The 15,063-nt window shown below is 49.3% G+C and overlaps 1 protein-coding gene across 3 annotated transcripts in view; it reads left to right on the top strand.

Annotated features, from left to right (window-relative positions):
* Positions 1-15,063, top strand: part of Klhl29 (kelch like family member 29) — a 302,875-nt gene that overhangs the window by 127,141 nt on the left and 160,671 nt on the right. The window contains exon 1 of one of the 3 annotated variants that reach the window (XM_050141979.1): positions 3,370-3,491. The exons of the other annotated variants lie outside the window; for them this stretch is intronic. Coding sequence (XP_049997936.1) covers positions 3,465-3,491 — 27 coding nt within the window. The 5' untranslated portion in view covers positions 3,370-3,464. Of the gene's footprint in view, positions 1-3,369; positions 3,492-15,063 lie in introns of those variants that run through there. 3 annotated transcript variants of the gene reach the window in all.

Raw genomic sequence — 15,063 nt, 5'->3', positions numbered from 1 at the left:
CTGTGAAAAATGATACGTTATCATCCACCAACACTGAGGGGTCACAGGGGCTTCAACAACAGTCTTGTCTCCACACACAAGTCCTGCCACGTCCCCATCTCCTCACTCACCTTTCCCCACTGCCTCTAACTCAGGGTCAGCAGGGGTGGCTGGAAGAAGAAATGTAGATGGTGGTGACCCGTGTGTTTCTTCCGTTCTCTTCTGCCTGGAACGTGAGCAAGAGCCCGTGACGGGTCCTGTGCAGATGAAAGGTAGTGGGTAGATACATGGGGTTCCCTTAGGTGGCCCTCCTATGGTCACTCTTGAAGGACCCTCAGAGAAGGCCATGGACTCGGTCCCTCCTGGCTAGCCTCCATGTAGGAATAGAGATGAGGGTTGCCCCTATGCTGTGCTCTTGGAGGTAGAGTTCACGCAGTGGAAATTCTCAGGTTCTTCTGCTCCAACCCTGTCAGAACTCTCTACTAAGGCCAGTGCCGGGGAGTCTCCGAGTCTGGGCTTGCTCCCTAGTACCCTGGAGCTCCAGATGTGGCTTGCCCTTTAGGCCCCCTTGCTGGCATTCTAGTCCCCTGAGCGGGCATCCACTCCTGAGCCTGCTCAGGCCAGGCTGCTCTTCTTGCTCCTGGTCTGGCTTTAGACAATTCCGTGCCTGAATCCTGGTCATGAGCAATGTTAGCCTTGGGAGAGTTTCACTCCTGTGCAAGATCCATCATCAGTCAATAGTTTGTACAACTGCAACCAAACTGGGAGGGTGTAAGAAGTTAGATCAAATGTGTCGAGGCCCTCACTGAGTACTGAGAATTTGAGATGTGTCTTCTGGAAACAGGGTTGTGCCTACCTTGGTTCCTCTTCTGGATTCTCCTTACTTTGTCATTACTTTTACTCACATTAAAAACCTAAACTCTTATTTTAGCCATATTGGGAAAATCTTTAGGAAGAAAACCAGCTATCTACTCCTCTCTTCCTCGGTGTATTGTGTATAGGGTTTATCTTCTGTAGGGCCAGGACACTAAACACTTCCCGGTTCCCTACTTACCAAACTAGAAGAAGGACCACTTATTTCCCCATTTCTTGAGAGGAAACAAGCTCAAATAGTTTTAGCCAATTGCTCTGGGACACACAGAAGATAAATATCAGAGGCTGGACATAGAGGCTATTCAGAAACCCAAGCCCCACACTCTTAACTGGTCCATTGCCTTGCTAGAAGCGTTTGTTATACTCTGATGTGTAGATTCTCTGGAGCCAGGGGAGATAGTTAGACCTTGACCCCTGAAACAAATGGCCAAAGCTGACGATGCTTGCTGAACCGTGTGCCTGCTCTTCCTAGACTTCCTGCACCCTTTCTCCTTATCCTTTAAACTTGCTGTGGTCATTGTTCTCATTTGAAGCAACAGCTTTTCGAAGTTTCTCCAGACCTGTTTGCTAGAATTTTGTGCAAAGAAACCTCTTAGGATGTAATCAGTCAGGCTGATGCTTTCCTACGAGCATTGAGCTTCCACACTGTGATGTCATGACGTCCTTTGGTAGTTCCTTCTAGGGTGTTGGCTGATGGCTTCTTGACTTTTGGGTATGTTTAGAATAAACAAAGGAGGCTTTTTTTCTAGTTTCGGGTATCCAGCTCAGGACCTCACATGTGTTAGGCAAGCATTCCATCATTAGGCTAAACCCCCAAAGCCCTAGGGTGGCGATTTTTCATTTTGAACATATTAGGTACTTCTTGCTTTTTAGAAGTTTACTAAGAATATAATATGAGCCTGGTCATAGGTTGGAGAGTCCTTCAATTTGGACCAGAAGACAGGGTGGCTGGATTCCCTTCCCTCCCAAAGGTCTGTGGCCAGCTCCTGGGGAGGGTGCCTTACCTCTTTCAGCTCAAACATTGGCGTTACTACATAGCTCTTACTCCATATGACAGAGTCAGCTCTCTCCACATAGAGTAAAGCCCTCTGCTATGCCAGATTCAAAGCTCGCACTCGGTCCCAGCCACTGTCAAATGATCACACTCCCCAGAGCAGCCCCCAGGGTCCTCACAGGGTCCTGCAGAAGGTACATCTGCATGTGACTGTGTGGGCCTGACTTGTCATTGTGTGGATTGCCACTCCGGTATGGCCAACTCCATGTGGAAGTATCGGAGCTGTCCCTAGAGAACAATGTGAGAACTTTGTGTCTGCCCTCTGGTGTTTATAGGCACTAGAAGGAGAGGGGGTTCCAGAACCAGGGAGTTGGGCCTAGCACGGGCACACTGAACTGCCAGGCACTCTGACTCCACTTGCCTCCTGGTTGGCAGCCCATGGCAGCACAGCCCATCTGTGAGCAGAAGACCCATGTCCTGGTGAGAACAGAGAGCACAGTGTGTGAAGAGTAAATTTCCAAACGGCCCATGAGCCTCCCTCCATCCCAAAGCAAAGGACGTAAGCGCTAAGCTGGGCCCTTTCCAGTGCTAATGAGACAAAACAGAGAACACAGGAGTCTCATTTTTAAAAAATCCCCAAATTTTGGTCTTATCACCAATGCAACATAATACAGTAAGTGCGTTAATTCTACCCTCCCTAGGCTCTCCCCAGAATCCTTTGCAGCTAAGGCTGGCAAGAATGAGCCGCCCACTTGCTGCAGACAGGAACCGAGTCTGATTTGGATTCTGTCTCTTGCCTAGGCTTCGAATAGTGACTATCAAGTTAGAGTGGGCATGGCTTTGCCCCCTTCTGCTACCTTTACAGTTACTGAGTTCCGTGAACAATGAATAGAAGCCTACTGTGTGCAAGGCATCGTCTTAGAAGCTAGGAAATGTCAGAGTCCAGCCGAGTTCATCTCTCAGCGTGAGCCAGTAAGCCGAGGAGGGCACAGTGATTTATAGGCCAAGGCTGCCAGCCGACCTTGTCCCTAGGAAAGACTCATTTCAACAAGCTTCTCTTCCAAGTGATTATTCGCTGTTTGTGCTGCTTGGGGCTTGGCATGCTTCTGCAATTCCTTTGACCAAAGAGAAAAAACGGGAACCTTGAAGTAAGTACTTATCTCGCAAAGAGAAGGCTGGTGGAGGCAGAGCTGTGCTCTTGTTGAGAAGCCTGCCTGGCCACCATCGGCCCTGCGCTGCAAAAATAATGGATTTCTTCAGTCAGAGCTTTACTCTGAAGAAACCCTTCCCCACTCAGTATTTTGCTATTATTTATCTTTCTTTCTATCTATCTATCTATCTATCTATCTATCTATCTATCTATCTATCTATCTATCTATTTATCATCCCCCCCTACTCCTCACCTCCCCGAGGCGAGGCCAGGCCAGGGAGGTGGTTGCCTGTGTTATGCGAGGGTCTAGCAGAGCCCGCCCAAACCGGAGTGCTCAACTTTTTATCTGCATCTCTTTCCACTACACCAAACCCAGAGCTGGCAGGAGGGTGGAAGAGACACAGGCTGAGAGCCCGCCTCACCAGCTCTGAGCGCCAGGGAAGACCGGAGGTGTTAGCCCCTGAAGTGATGTGCCCACCTGCCCTGGATCAAGAGGTGCTGAGGGGAAAGGCAGCTGTGAACTACGGTGATGGATGTTCACGGCTCGTGGGTGGGTGACCGTGCACACACTGGTGCCAGGGTGGCCTAGGGCTGGCAGGAGGAGGGCGGGTGTCCTATTTCGGCAACGTGATCTCAGTATAGTCCAAGAGAGGAGGAACGTGAGGTCGGGTGTCCGAGAGGGGCTAGAGCGGGTGGAGGGACCGAGATGCAGGAGGGTCCTCATTGCTGATAGCTGCTCGCACAACAGCTCTTAAAGATAGGCATTGCTGTGTCTCCCTTCCAGTGTCCCAGAAAGGCGGAGGGACTTTAAAAGTCTCCAAGGGACTTCACAGTACTGGGAACACGTGTGTGGTTTGTAGATATTATGGGAAGACATTCTCTGGCTTCTCAGCAGAGCCAGGAGGCATGCTCCATGGGGTAGGGGAACAAGGGAGGTCATGGAGATTTGCCCCAGATGCAGTTTAAAAGTAAGTTCGCCCTCCCCCCCACCACCGTGATGTTTATCCAAATTCAGATTATGGTTCTCAGCTTGATGACTTAGTGATATTGTAAAAATCCCTGCCATGACTTCACGAGCTTGCTTTGTTTGTCTAATACTTCCCCGAGCTGGTCAAATGGTGCGGGTACGGGCACAGTGCCGGCACTCGTGTCAAACCCATGACCGACTCCTAGGTGCTGAGAGCTAAGTATTCCTGTCTAGACACGTAGGAGGGAGTAAAGGGCCAGAAGGAACCTGGGCTCTTAGGCTTCGGGCTAGAGCCAGGCCTGGGCCTGGGAGAGAACTCCCCGCTTTATTCCCTTGCCCACTGTTTTCCTGAGCCTGCAGCCAGGAGGGCAGTGGAGATGGTGGGGGTTTGGCCCCGAGGACTCCTTCCTTCTTTCCTCCTGCTCCGCATGACCACGGAGCATGGCATTTCTATTCGATGCTGTCAGTGCCTTGGTCGGAGGAGAATGTCTGTGTTCCCAGATCCCTCGGCCAAGAAGTGCTGCCCAGACCTCCCTGGCATCTGTTCATGCCGTCTTCTTCCCTCTCCCACTTGACCCAGCAGCCAAGGGGACAGTTCCTACAGGCCGAGCAGTGGGCCAGAGCTGCCGGGGAGGAGATTCAGGGCCAGGCCCCAAACCCCAGTCTAGATCTTTTATGCTGGCCGAAGGGCAGCGTCTGCTTTGCCTGGAAAGGGGGAGAGGGTGACTAAGACTTGCCCCCTCTTCTAAAACTTTGTAAGCGACTACGGGGCCCCGTCCCTGCTTGGTGGGGGGGAGCCTGTGGAGCCGGGCCCTGGGCTATTTTTAGAAAGTGATCAGGTACCCAGTACCCAGTTGTCTTTTCCACCTGTTGGGCGCATTACAGTGCTCCGGTATCTGTTTCGGTCCCTGCCAGTTTTGCAGGAGAGTTCAGCTGCAGCCTAGGCCAGCAGGAGGTCCCTCTCAGTGTAACTCGCCATCTTTCTGGCTCCTTCTGGCCGTACAAGTGACATCGCCAAGATCCTTGAGAAAACAGACATTTTGTCCTTAAGCACAGATACCAGTGCTAGCTTCCTCTGCTCTGACAGGCAGGGAAAGGCCAGGAGGTAAAGACATTTCCGGAAGAGTCTTGAATTAGAAGTCTACCATAAGGAGTGTTGAGTCACGAAGCAGAAGGTTCCAGAGTCTTTGTTTTATATCAAGAAACCACATGGAGTATACTGGGAAGCTGGGGCATGCCCACAAGCACCGTGGAGTTCATTACCTACAAACACGGTATTGTGGGTGTCCAGGACTTTAGAGAGGAGGGACAGTGTGTGCCTTCCAAGGAGATTGGGCTGTAGCAGGGACTGCAGGAGGCCAACACTGCAGCCGAGGGGAAGCACAAGCTGCGCTCATGGCCTGGAACAATGAGATCAGGAGCTTGGAGGAGATGCGAGGCCCTGGTGCAGCGAGGTCTTCAGAGACATAGTGGTAAGCTGGGCAGTAACCAGTGTGAAAATTCAGGAATTCTAGGGAAGGTTGTGTGGCTGTGGGAAATGCCTGTAGCTCAATGCCAAGACACAGAGGGCATGGTGGCCTGGTGGTTGTTCTGTTCTCTACGCCCCGCCCCCCGTAATGTCCTGGGGTGCAGGTGCAGGCTTAGACAGTATCTTCAGCCCTGTACCCAGTTCATAGGCGAACCTTTCAAGTGTCATGAGCTAGAATTTGGAGGTGGAGCTGGCCTGGCTCGCTCTTGTGAGCCCATGGTTAATGTCTCTGGCCAGCTTCATGCTCAGGACCACCGCGCTGGCAATGCGATATGGACACTGCGGGTTTATTTATGCAGCAGAGGCTATGCTTCACATCAAGGACAGAGTGGGTTTGGTTTGTTTTTGTTACTGACACCACCACAGCTGAGTGTTCAGTGTCTACCAGGACAGCTCTGGGAATGGGGAGCCCCCGGGGGTTTCACCTGGTTGGAACAGCAACAACCATAGGCACTGGGATGGTGTGTCCTTGGAGCTGTGTGAGATCTGGCCTCCCATTGATGAGTCTGGAGCGGCGGCGGGAGGGGAAGTAGGGTTGGGGCTTTGGTCATTTGTTGGCCCATTATTCTGAAGCCGAATTTCTTAACATTGTGAAGCTGAGCTTCTTAACATGGACTCTAAGACACAAGAGAGAGATAGGGACGGAGGGAGGGAGGAAGAAAAGAAGGGAGGGAGGGAGATGGAGAGACAGATGGATGGACAGACGGAAAGTCAGACACTAACTGCACTCTTTGCCTTTCTACTCCTTTGTCTGAGCAGACTCTGCCCCAGCCACATGCAGAGTCTTTGGGATCTTTAAATGTGACCTGCTGTGTGACAGGGTGGTCTTTAACACAGTCCTGTGCATCCAGGGACAATAACTGGGGTGTTGTCCAGACCCGTGCATGCCTTTCAGTAGCTCTTTGGTTGCTTGCCTGCGGAGCAGAGGAATCTGCTGGCTCAGAGAGGGTCAGCAGGTCTTGGAGGCTGCTGGACTTAGGCATTTAGAAGTGATGTTCCTGTCATGAGTCTGGTTAGTGCTAACTTCCAGGTAAAGGCAGCAGGATTTACTCAGGGCTTTTCAACTACAAAACAACCCTCAATAACCCTGCAAGCTGAGTAGGGCTCCCGTTGTAAAGATAAGGAAACCAAAGGCCCAAGTGGTAAACTCTCACCCCAATGCTGCATAAGGGAATTAGGTAGACCCCAGACGCTGGCTTGACTCCTGAGATCCCACATCCTACACTGGTGTCCTACACTGAGGCTTTATGGGACTGGTCCAGATAAACCCAGACACCAGAAGCCAGTAGTGGTCTGCAGACTGTGCCAGCATTGTCCCCGTGGGACTTGCTTCTCAAAACTGGACGTTAACCAGCAGCAAGAAATCCAGTGCTGTGTTTTGTTGCTCTTTTGGAAAGAAAGAAAGAAAGAAAGAAAGAAAGAAAGAAAGAAAGAAAGAAAGAAAGAAAGAAAGAAAGAAAGAAAACCTGGCTTTCTTCGAGCTGTTGTATTTTATTTTTCTGTAAAGAAGGAATTAATTTTAGTCTTTCTTTTTGGTTTAAAATGTTGTCCTTTGCTTTTTCCGCCCTACAATTTAAAAGGAAACATTTGTCTGTTGAGAAAAGAAATGATAATTATAGACTAAAAATTGTTTCTATTCTGATTTGAAAAAGTGACAAAAAATTCTATCGCGCAGATGGGGCCCTGCTGGCAGAGGGTGTTTAGCAATGAGGCCCTGGGCCAGTTTGGGGCTCAGAATGGCATTCAAGGGGACTTCAGACGTGGTATGGTGTTAGGGCAAGGGGCTGCTTTCAGGGCTGTAGTTCTTCTTGTGGGGTCTCGGAGGTGCCTCGCATTTCTGTGCTTCCCCAGCAAGAGAATCCTGTCTATGGGGAGGTGGCATCTGGGTGGCAGGGCCCGTGTCGGGTGAGCTGTGGACAAGCAAAGTCAAGAGCTTCCTCTGCGTGTGTCCGAGCCCAGAGAACCACTGGCTTTACCCCTTCAGCCTGGAGTTTTACCTTTCAGCCGCACACAATTACAATTGCACCAAGTCCTTCAATCGATAAGGCAGGAAACTGATTAGACTGTGAAATTAAACTAATAATGCCTCGCTATTAACCTCCAATCAGTGGGAAATGAGTTCAAAGGGAAGGCTGTCTCCTGGATCCGTATCACCCTCTGAATACATGTATGTGCTCTTTTGAAAAATCTCCAAGGGGTTCCACCTTGCTATTCTTCAAAAGCTACGTGGCTCACGAGGCTATCTCTGGCCACCCTGGTGAGGCTGTCTTCATATGTCATGTGTGGGGGTCAAGACAGGGAGACACAAGTCTGAAGGTTGCCTGCATCTGTGCAGCTTGGGTCTTGGAATGACATGGTACTCTTTTCAAAGCATCTGCCATGGGAGTGATCCCCACAGGCCCCTGCCCAACCTTGACTAGAGACTTGTCATTGAGTGTAATACCAAGTGTCTGCATTTGTTCTGTATCACTGTATCACTATAGAGGAGAGAGGAGAGAGGAGAGAGGAGAGAGGAGAGAGAGAGAGAGAGAGAGAGAGAGAGAGAGAGAGAGAGAGAGAGAGAGAGAGAGATTTCTTACTGTTCTAGAGCCTAGGAAATCCATCTAGTATCAAGGTACCAGGGGTCAGGTGAGGACCTTCATGCCATGTCATCCTATGTATGGCACAAGAAAGAAGGGCAACAGAGCCTGCACAAGAGAGGAGTGAGCACAAACTCACCATTTCATCTCATAATGATTAACCCACTGCAGCAATGACGTCATTAGTCCCCTCCTAAGCAGGAAGCCCTCATGGCCCAAACATTTCCCAGTAGGTCCCACCTCCCAACACTTTCACACTGGGGCATAAATTTCCAACATCCAAACTTGGGGAAGCACCTTCAAACAAGAGCATTTGGTCACCTGCTAACCAGAGCACAGACTCAGGACACAGGTTTCTGCATGGATCAGGAGTCCGGGCCATGACGGTATTTTTTAAAAACTCTTTGTGTCCGACTTCAAGACAGGGCAGTGTTCAGTCTTCCTCGCGTTCCTCCCCTTCTGCCTTACCTGTCTGTTCACCCTGGGTTTTCCTGGGCTGATAGAGAGAATGAGCCCTTGAGAGGATGCTGTAATTGTTTCCTGATAGTCATGGCTCACCACTGAGACCAAACCTGGGAAACGGTCTATGTCTGTACCCAGTTTGGGCAGGGCTCCCGCTCAGCCTGCTTCTAGGGCTTATTGAGATTGGGCCAGGTCCCACCCCTGGGATAATTCCCTTCTGGTCAGGGCGTAGACAACCTGAGTGGCCATCTCATGCACCCCACCACCAGGGACACCTGTCACAGTGTCAAAGTCTGCATCTCAGGTATTTCTGTGTCCTCGGAGCCACTGCTCGTCACTCCCCCAAAGGAACAAGGAAGGATTTGTCTGAGCCCTGAACAAGCACCGAGAGGAGCTCCACCACAGCACCTTAGTCCTTCCGGTTCAACCACAGCACCTTAGTCCTTCCTGTTCCTTTCTTTTGCTCTTTCCTTCATAGCCTCAGCCCTGTAGACCATGGAGGGCGATTGCTCACCCCAGGTCACAGGGTAAATTAAGCCTGGGTGATCAGGGAGTTAGTTATTTGGTTGCCCTGATTCTCTCAAAGGGCTAGTCTCAAATCTGCTTGACCTTTGTCCTCTTCTGGCCCAGACTCCCGGAAGGAGGGGCTAGCACGCCCCTACCACAAGCCCTTCCCCTGGCTAGGTCTCCCAGCCAGCCTGTCAGTTCCATCACGGTGGAGCATTGCCAAGGATCAGACCCCCTCTCTAAAAGTGGTGATGGTATTTAATAACTAATTACTCTAATGATCCTGCAGAAATGCTGGAGACCTGTTTTAGGAGAGATGTCAATTAGAGCCATCTGCACGGTGAATAAAGGAGCCCTACCCCAGCTGTACTGTTGAAACATGTTAGCGTTTTCCTACCAGCGGCCATATGGTACTTAACGAAAGTGAATTGTTCACACTGCACAGCCCGCGCCTCCTGATGAATACTAGCATTTTGTTTTGGAAAATAGTTCTTCCATCGTGTGGAATATTTTTCAATGCAGTAAACAGCAAGTTGGAAGCTGGCAAGCCCTGGAATGCAAAAAAAAAAAAATTCTCATTACCTTAAGATGCCCTTCCTTCAAACCCAGCCCCACCCGCCTGCCTCGCCCAGCTCAACACCCCACCTGGACTCCATTCTAAGCACCTGCTTCTGAATACGTTCTGGGAGCAGGGGCCACAGAAGGTTCTCGCCTTACTCGTCTCTGCTTCCCTACTCTCAGGAACTTGGGAGCAGGAGGTCTGGAAGAGCACAGGCCTTGGTCAAGGGTCTCTCTGCCAGAGCCAAAAAAGTAGGGAAAGGTGTTTGACTGGCTGTGTAGCTTGAGAGAGGGTACATTTCCATATGGGGTGTGCTCACTGTTAGAAGTGCCAAGCAGGCTGCAGAGGTGGCTCAAAGAATAAAGCGCTTGCATACAAGTGTTAGGTCCGGCGTTCAAATCCTAGGCCTGACATAAAAATCAGGCAGGCATGGTAACTGCCTCTAATCCCAGGACTGGGGAGGAAAAGATGGGGGACGCCTGTAGGCTGCTGACTTTCTAGGCTGAACAAAATCAGTGAGCCCTGCCCAATAAATAAAGTAGAGGGTGACTGAAGAAAACACTCATGGTCAACTGTGGACCTCTACACAGACATGTATGTGCGCCTTCCACATACCACACACACACACACACACACACACACACACAATCAGTGAAAAGGCACAGGTTGACATCAGGATGCTAAGTGAGACTTAGAGCAATCCAAAGCTGTTACTAGCCCAGCTGAAGACTAGCGGGAAGCCTTTTCTCCCTTGTCACCAGTGCAGACAAACTTCAGAGCCATGATGAACAAAAGCCATGGACATATAGAAGCCAGACAGCTGGAGCCAGGCTGTGGCGACCCTGTGGACTGAAAGCACCCAGTAGGGTTTTGTCATGTTGGATATTTCAAAAGTAGACCAGCATGTCTCATAGTGCTAGCCCATGTCACTGCTTCATAGGAGATAAAGGAGCAGGCGAAGGTGTTCTGTCTGTCAGATGCACTCCCCGGCTGCCAGACAGAGCTGAGAAAGGGTACTTGACATCTGTAGGTGGAAGTTTCTGTCCCACCAGCAGCTCCCAAATAAATACACTGAGGCTTATATTAATTGTAAATGCTCGGCTGATAGCTCAGACTTGTTACTAGCTAACTCTTACATTTAAATTAATGCATATTTTTACCCTATGTTTTGACACATGACTCATAGCTTGTTACCTCATTTTTTACATGTACTCCTTCCTCAGTGGCTGGCTGCTGTCTCCCTGACTCTGCCCTTCTTTCCAGAGTCCTCTGTGTCCAACTGTCCCACCTATACTTCCTGCCTGACTACTACTGATAAGCTCTTTATTAACCATTGAGAATAATACATGTTCACAGAGTACAGAAGGATTATTCCACAGCAGTCCACCCCTGCTGGAATCTCGTGACCTTTATGAGTTGAAGGCCCTGCTATCAGAACTTCCTGGAAGGAGCCATTTTAATGCAGCCTGCTCTAGGACCAATAAGATCTCACTCAATAGCAACAACTGTTCTGGTACTTCCTCCAAAAGCAAAGTTACTCATTAAACCTTAATAAAAGGAAAAGATTGGCTGTGGTTGGCAATGGAGACACCTGCTGCAGGTTGGTTGCATGAAAGGGTCTTCACATAGCTACGGGTCCATAAACTCCCTCCCAGTTCAGCAGTAGCTGATCCCATGCTACAGTAATGGCCTTAGGTTCTTCTGCACACAGCTCCAAAGGAAATCCTTTTGGGTTAAAAAAAAAATCTCAGAAACATGCTCTTCTTTGTCCCTCATCCGTAGGCTGCACCATCTAGTTTCATGTCTATGTCCAGGGTATTTTCCCATACCTTATAGAAGAAGTGGCCTGAAATAATCATGTCGCCATGACTCCCACGTAACTTCTAACCAGGGCACCTCAGCAAAGCCACCAAGGCCCTACTGCCCTTGTCCATGGACAGTGCATCTCAATTATGTCATCTGACTTTCCTTTAGATCTATCCCAATAGAATTCCACAGATGAGAACCAGTCGTATGTACGGCCAAGCCTAGAAATTCCCCAGAAAGGTTAATCTTTCTAAATAAAGAGAGGTGGAAGCTGCCAAGGCCAGTGTGACATATGCTGCCTGGCCTGAACATGAGAGCTGTGCTTAGACTCTGAATTTTATTAATTGCATTATAAAATTTAAAGCTCCATTAACTTCCTATAAAGGTCCCCTGGAGCACCAAGATAGTGTGGCTCACTGGTGGGAATAGTTCATTCCAGTTTGCAGGGTGCTTGACTTAGAGAGCAAGGACAGCAGCAGGTGGCCAGCCATGCCTCTTCTACACCTTTCCTGGCCGCCCATACCTGGGGCGGGACTGATAGACCTGGATAGGATGTTTGTTGCTAAGAACTGACTGAGTGAACTTGGGCTCACTTCGGCATTCAAATCTAGCTTCATTTCCCTTTGCGGTTGAAGCACTTCCTTCAAAAATGAAACACCTAAGAAGGTGGGACAGCTAGCGATTTGGGAGGTTGAGTCAAGAGGGTTGCAAATTCAAGGCTTGCCTGAGCTATGGAGTGAGTTCAAGGTCAACCTGGGCATGTTAGTAAATCCCTATCTCAAAAATGAAAAGTAAAACCAGACTAAGGAAGTGTCTGCCTAGTGGTGGAGCCTGCCTAGAATTTAGGAGACAAGAGATTTAATCCCCAGTGCTGAGAGGGGGAGAAGAAACCACAGGAGTGACAAGATTATAGGATTTTCTAATTTGAAGAGGTTGGAGAGGTTAGAGACACTAGTGGCCTGTGGTTTGTGGGTTGGCATGTGAGTGTCAGGCTGAACAAGTCTGGGTCACCCACTCCACCCACACTTGGGAAGAAGGACCAGGGCAGGACCTCCGCAAACAGAAGAACATTTAGGAAATGAGAAGTATTGTCTCCGCTCTGGGCCACCAACTGCAGAGCAATGGACTTTTGTTGGGAGGAGAGACGGCCATGCAGCTGTGTGGGCACACGTGCTGAGAGAAGGGAGTCAGCTGGCATCTAGAAGGCTTGGGGAATGAGAGGAGAATCACCTCTATGTGCCTGCAGCTCCGCAGCCCCTGAGCTGCAGAGTAAGGGGGTCTGCATGGCTGACCTTTGCGAAATTCAGGAGACTCACTCGCTGCCCACTAGTGGGGGCTGTCCACTCCTTCCCATGCAGGTAGCATGGTGTGGAGCTATTTGAGGGAGGAAATACATGTATGTAAGACTGGATATCCAAAGGCTGCCAAGAGGTCATGTGTGAATGAGTATGTATGTTGAGTCAGGAAGATGCACAGATCTGTGCATATATAAGCAAACTGTGGCCCCTCTCTGCCTATTCCTGGAGCTGGCAGTTAGAATGGACTCTTGGATCAAGGAAACTGATTTTGTGAAAGTATCTTTCCCAGCAGTAGAGAAATGACTCATTTAAGGGGATTCTTTAGGGCTGTTATTCTTCCTGTTTTAAGGCTAGGATCTACTGGGTCAGGGTACCAAGGAGATTCAAGGCTCCCATCCCAGAAGGACTGTAGCTGGTGGCAATAGAGAATATATCTATATTCATCTCTCCCAGGAGTTGGGCGGCTGATGCAACCCAAGAAGCTCTGAGTCAAGGGTACCACCTCTTATAGACTCTCTGGAACCTTGGCAACAGGTATCAGCCAGGTAGACCTAGGGGCTGTGGTTGAGTGGGATATTCGGGGTGGCTGGAGAAACGATGTAACAGTCTGAGGAGTTCCCCCTCACAGGAGATGAGCAATCTGAGTGGTAATTACAAGGTTTTCCAGGAGTGAAGGGAACGAGATCTCTTTGTGGTTACCCACTGTCCATACTCTCGGACATTTAAGATGCTAATTACAAGCTCGCTATGCCCGTAACCTCTATGAACCTTTTTGGGGCTGTTTTGTATAAATAAGACTGCTCTTAGCACAAAAACAATTTTACTAATTAACTTTATCTTAAATGCATGAGGTTTCCCCACGGAGTTTAAAAAAGAAGTCTCTGTGCATACAATGTAAGGTTTCCGCACTTCTTTGTGGCTGTAACGTTACTTCTACCATTTTAATTGCAGTTTGAGCCAAGTGAGGAATCAGTGTTGTGAGTCTTTATTTGATTTGTTTGTTTGTTTGGTTGGTTGGTTTGGTGTTTGTGGATTTCGTTGTTTTATTTTTGACAGAATCTCTTGTATCAGAGGCCGGCACTGAACTTCCTAGGTAGTTGAGGATGACCTTGAACTTCAGACCTTCCTGTCTCCACCTCCGGGGTACTGGGATTACAGGTGTGGCCCACTGTTCTTGGTTTCTGTAGTGCTGAGCGCAAACTCAGCACTGTCTGCATACTATACAAGTGCTCTACCAATTGAGCCATTAGGCTCTGTCCTGTAGCTCCCTGGTTTCCGGGACACCACTCGAGGAAGACCAAAGTCCCTTTGCTACTTTCCCACATGACCACAACAAGCATCTGATGCTTCGGGTTCAGTGTACTTAAGCCCCCAATGCAGAAAAACAGAACTTCGCAGGGCTTCCAAAGCCACCCTGACACGGGAAGTCGCTGGTCAAAATGCACAAACATGATTTACCTGGTCAGATACTCCAGACCATCGCTGTTTTACTTTTATTAAAAAAAAAATATTACATGCGCTCAACCCTTTATCCTCTGCCTACTCCTTCACAGGTGTGCATTGAAAGATTGCTCTCACAATGTGCCCCTCCCCGCTTGGGTTGAAATCCTAGGCGTCCTTTTTGTAAAAGGCTGTTTTGAATACCCCCATCCCTGCAAAGCCTTCAATATTTGCCTTAGCCTTTAAAGCATTGCAGGATTCCAGCTTGCGTTCCAGTCCAGATGGTCTTCTGCTGTTGCTCGGAGTCTCCTCAACTGCACTCAGCGCCTTACCTCACATACCCCTTTCCCACGGTAGCAATGCCCAGCCCCCGGCCCTGACAGAGTGTGCCGAAGGCAAACTTGGAGAGGGGATGTATTTGAAAGCGTTGAGTGAAGTAGGGAACTCCGCCTATCCGGGGCTTAAGGGCTTTAAATGTCCCTTGCCAGGCAACCGCAGGTGGCTAATCAATTGAAGAATTAAAACTGAAAAGTGTCATTTGTGGTAACTCGGTGCTGAAAGCGTTGTCTACTTTAGAGCTGGATCTCCCGCCAGGCTTCGCCGGCCCCTGTGCACATCGCAGCCATGGTGAACCTTTGGCTCTGACCCCTGTGGCCATCACAGCCATAGTGAACCTCTGGCTCTGACCTCTGTGCCCATCACAGCCGCAGTGAACCTCTATCTCTGGGAGAGGCTGTGAAAAGGATGCACAGCCTGCAAAAGACACCTTCTAGGCTACAGGCCATTTCCGGGGTGGCGGTTGGACAATTGCATACATTTGTCAGAACTCATCCCATGACACACTTCAGATACGAAAAGTTACTTTCCGGAAATTATACCTCGGTAAAATCAGCTACAAAAAAAAAAAAAAAAAAAAAAAAA

This window comes from Alexandromys fortis, unplaced genomic scaffold, assembly GCF_014885135.2.
Source record: "Alexandromys fortis isolate MF-2015 unplaced genomic scaffold, M_Fortis_MF-2015_v1.1 scaffold_30, whole genome shotgun sequence".
Classification (NCBI taxonomy): domain Eukaryota; kingdom Metazoa; phylum Chordata; class Mammalia; order Rodentia; family Cricetidae; genus Alexandromys; species Alexandromys fortis.
The sequence above is the reverse complement of the archived record's forward strand: the minus strand, read 5'-3'. Positions and strand labels throughout refer to the sequence as shown.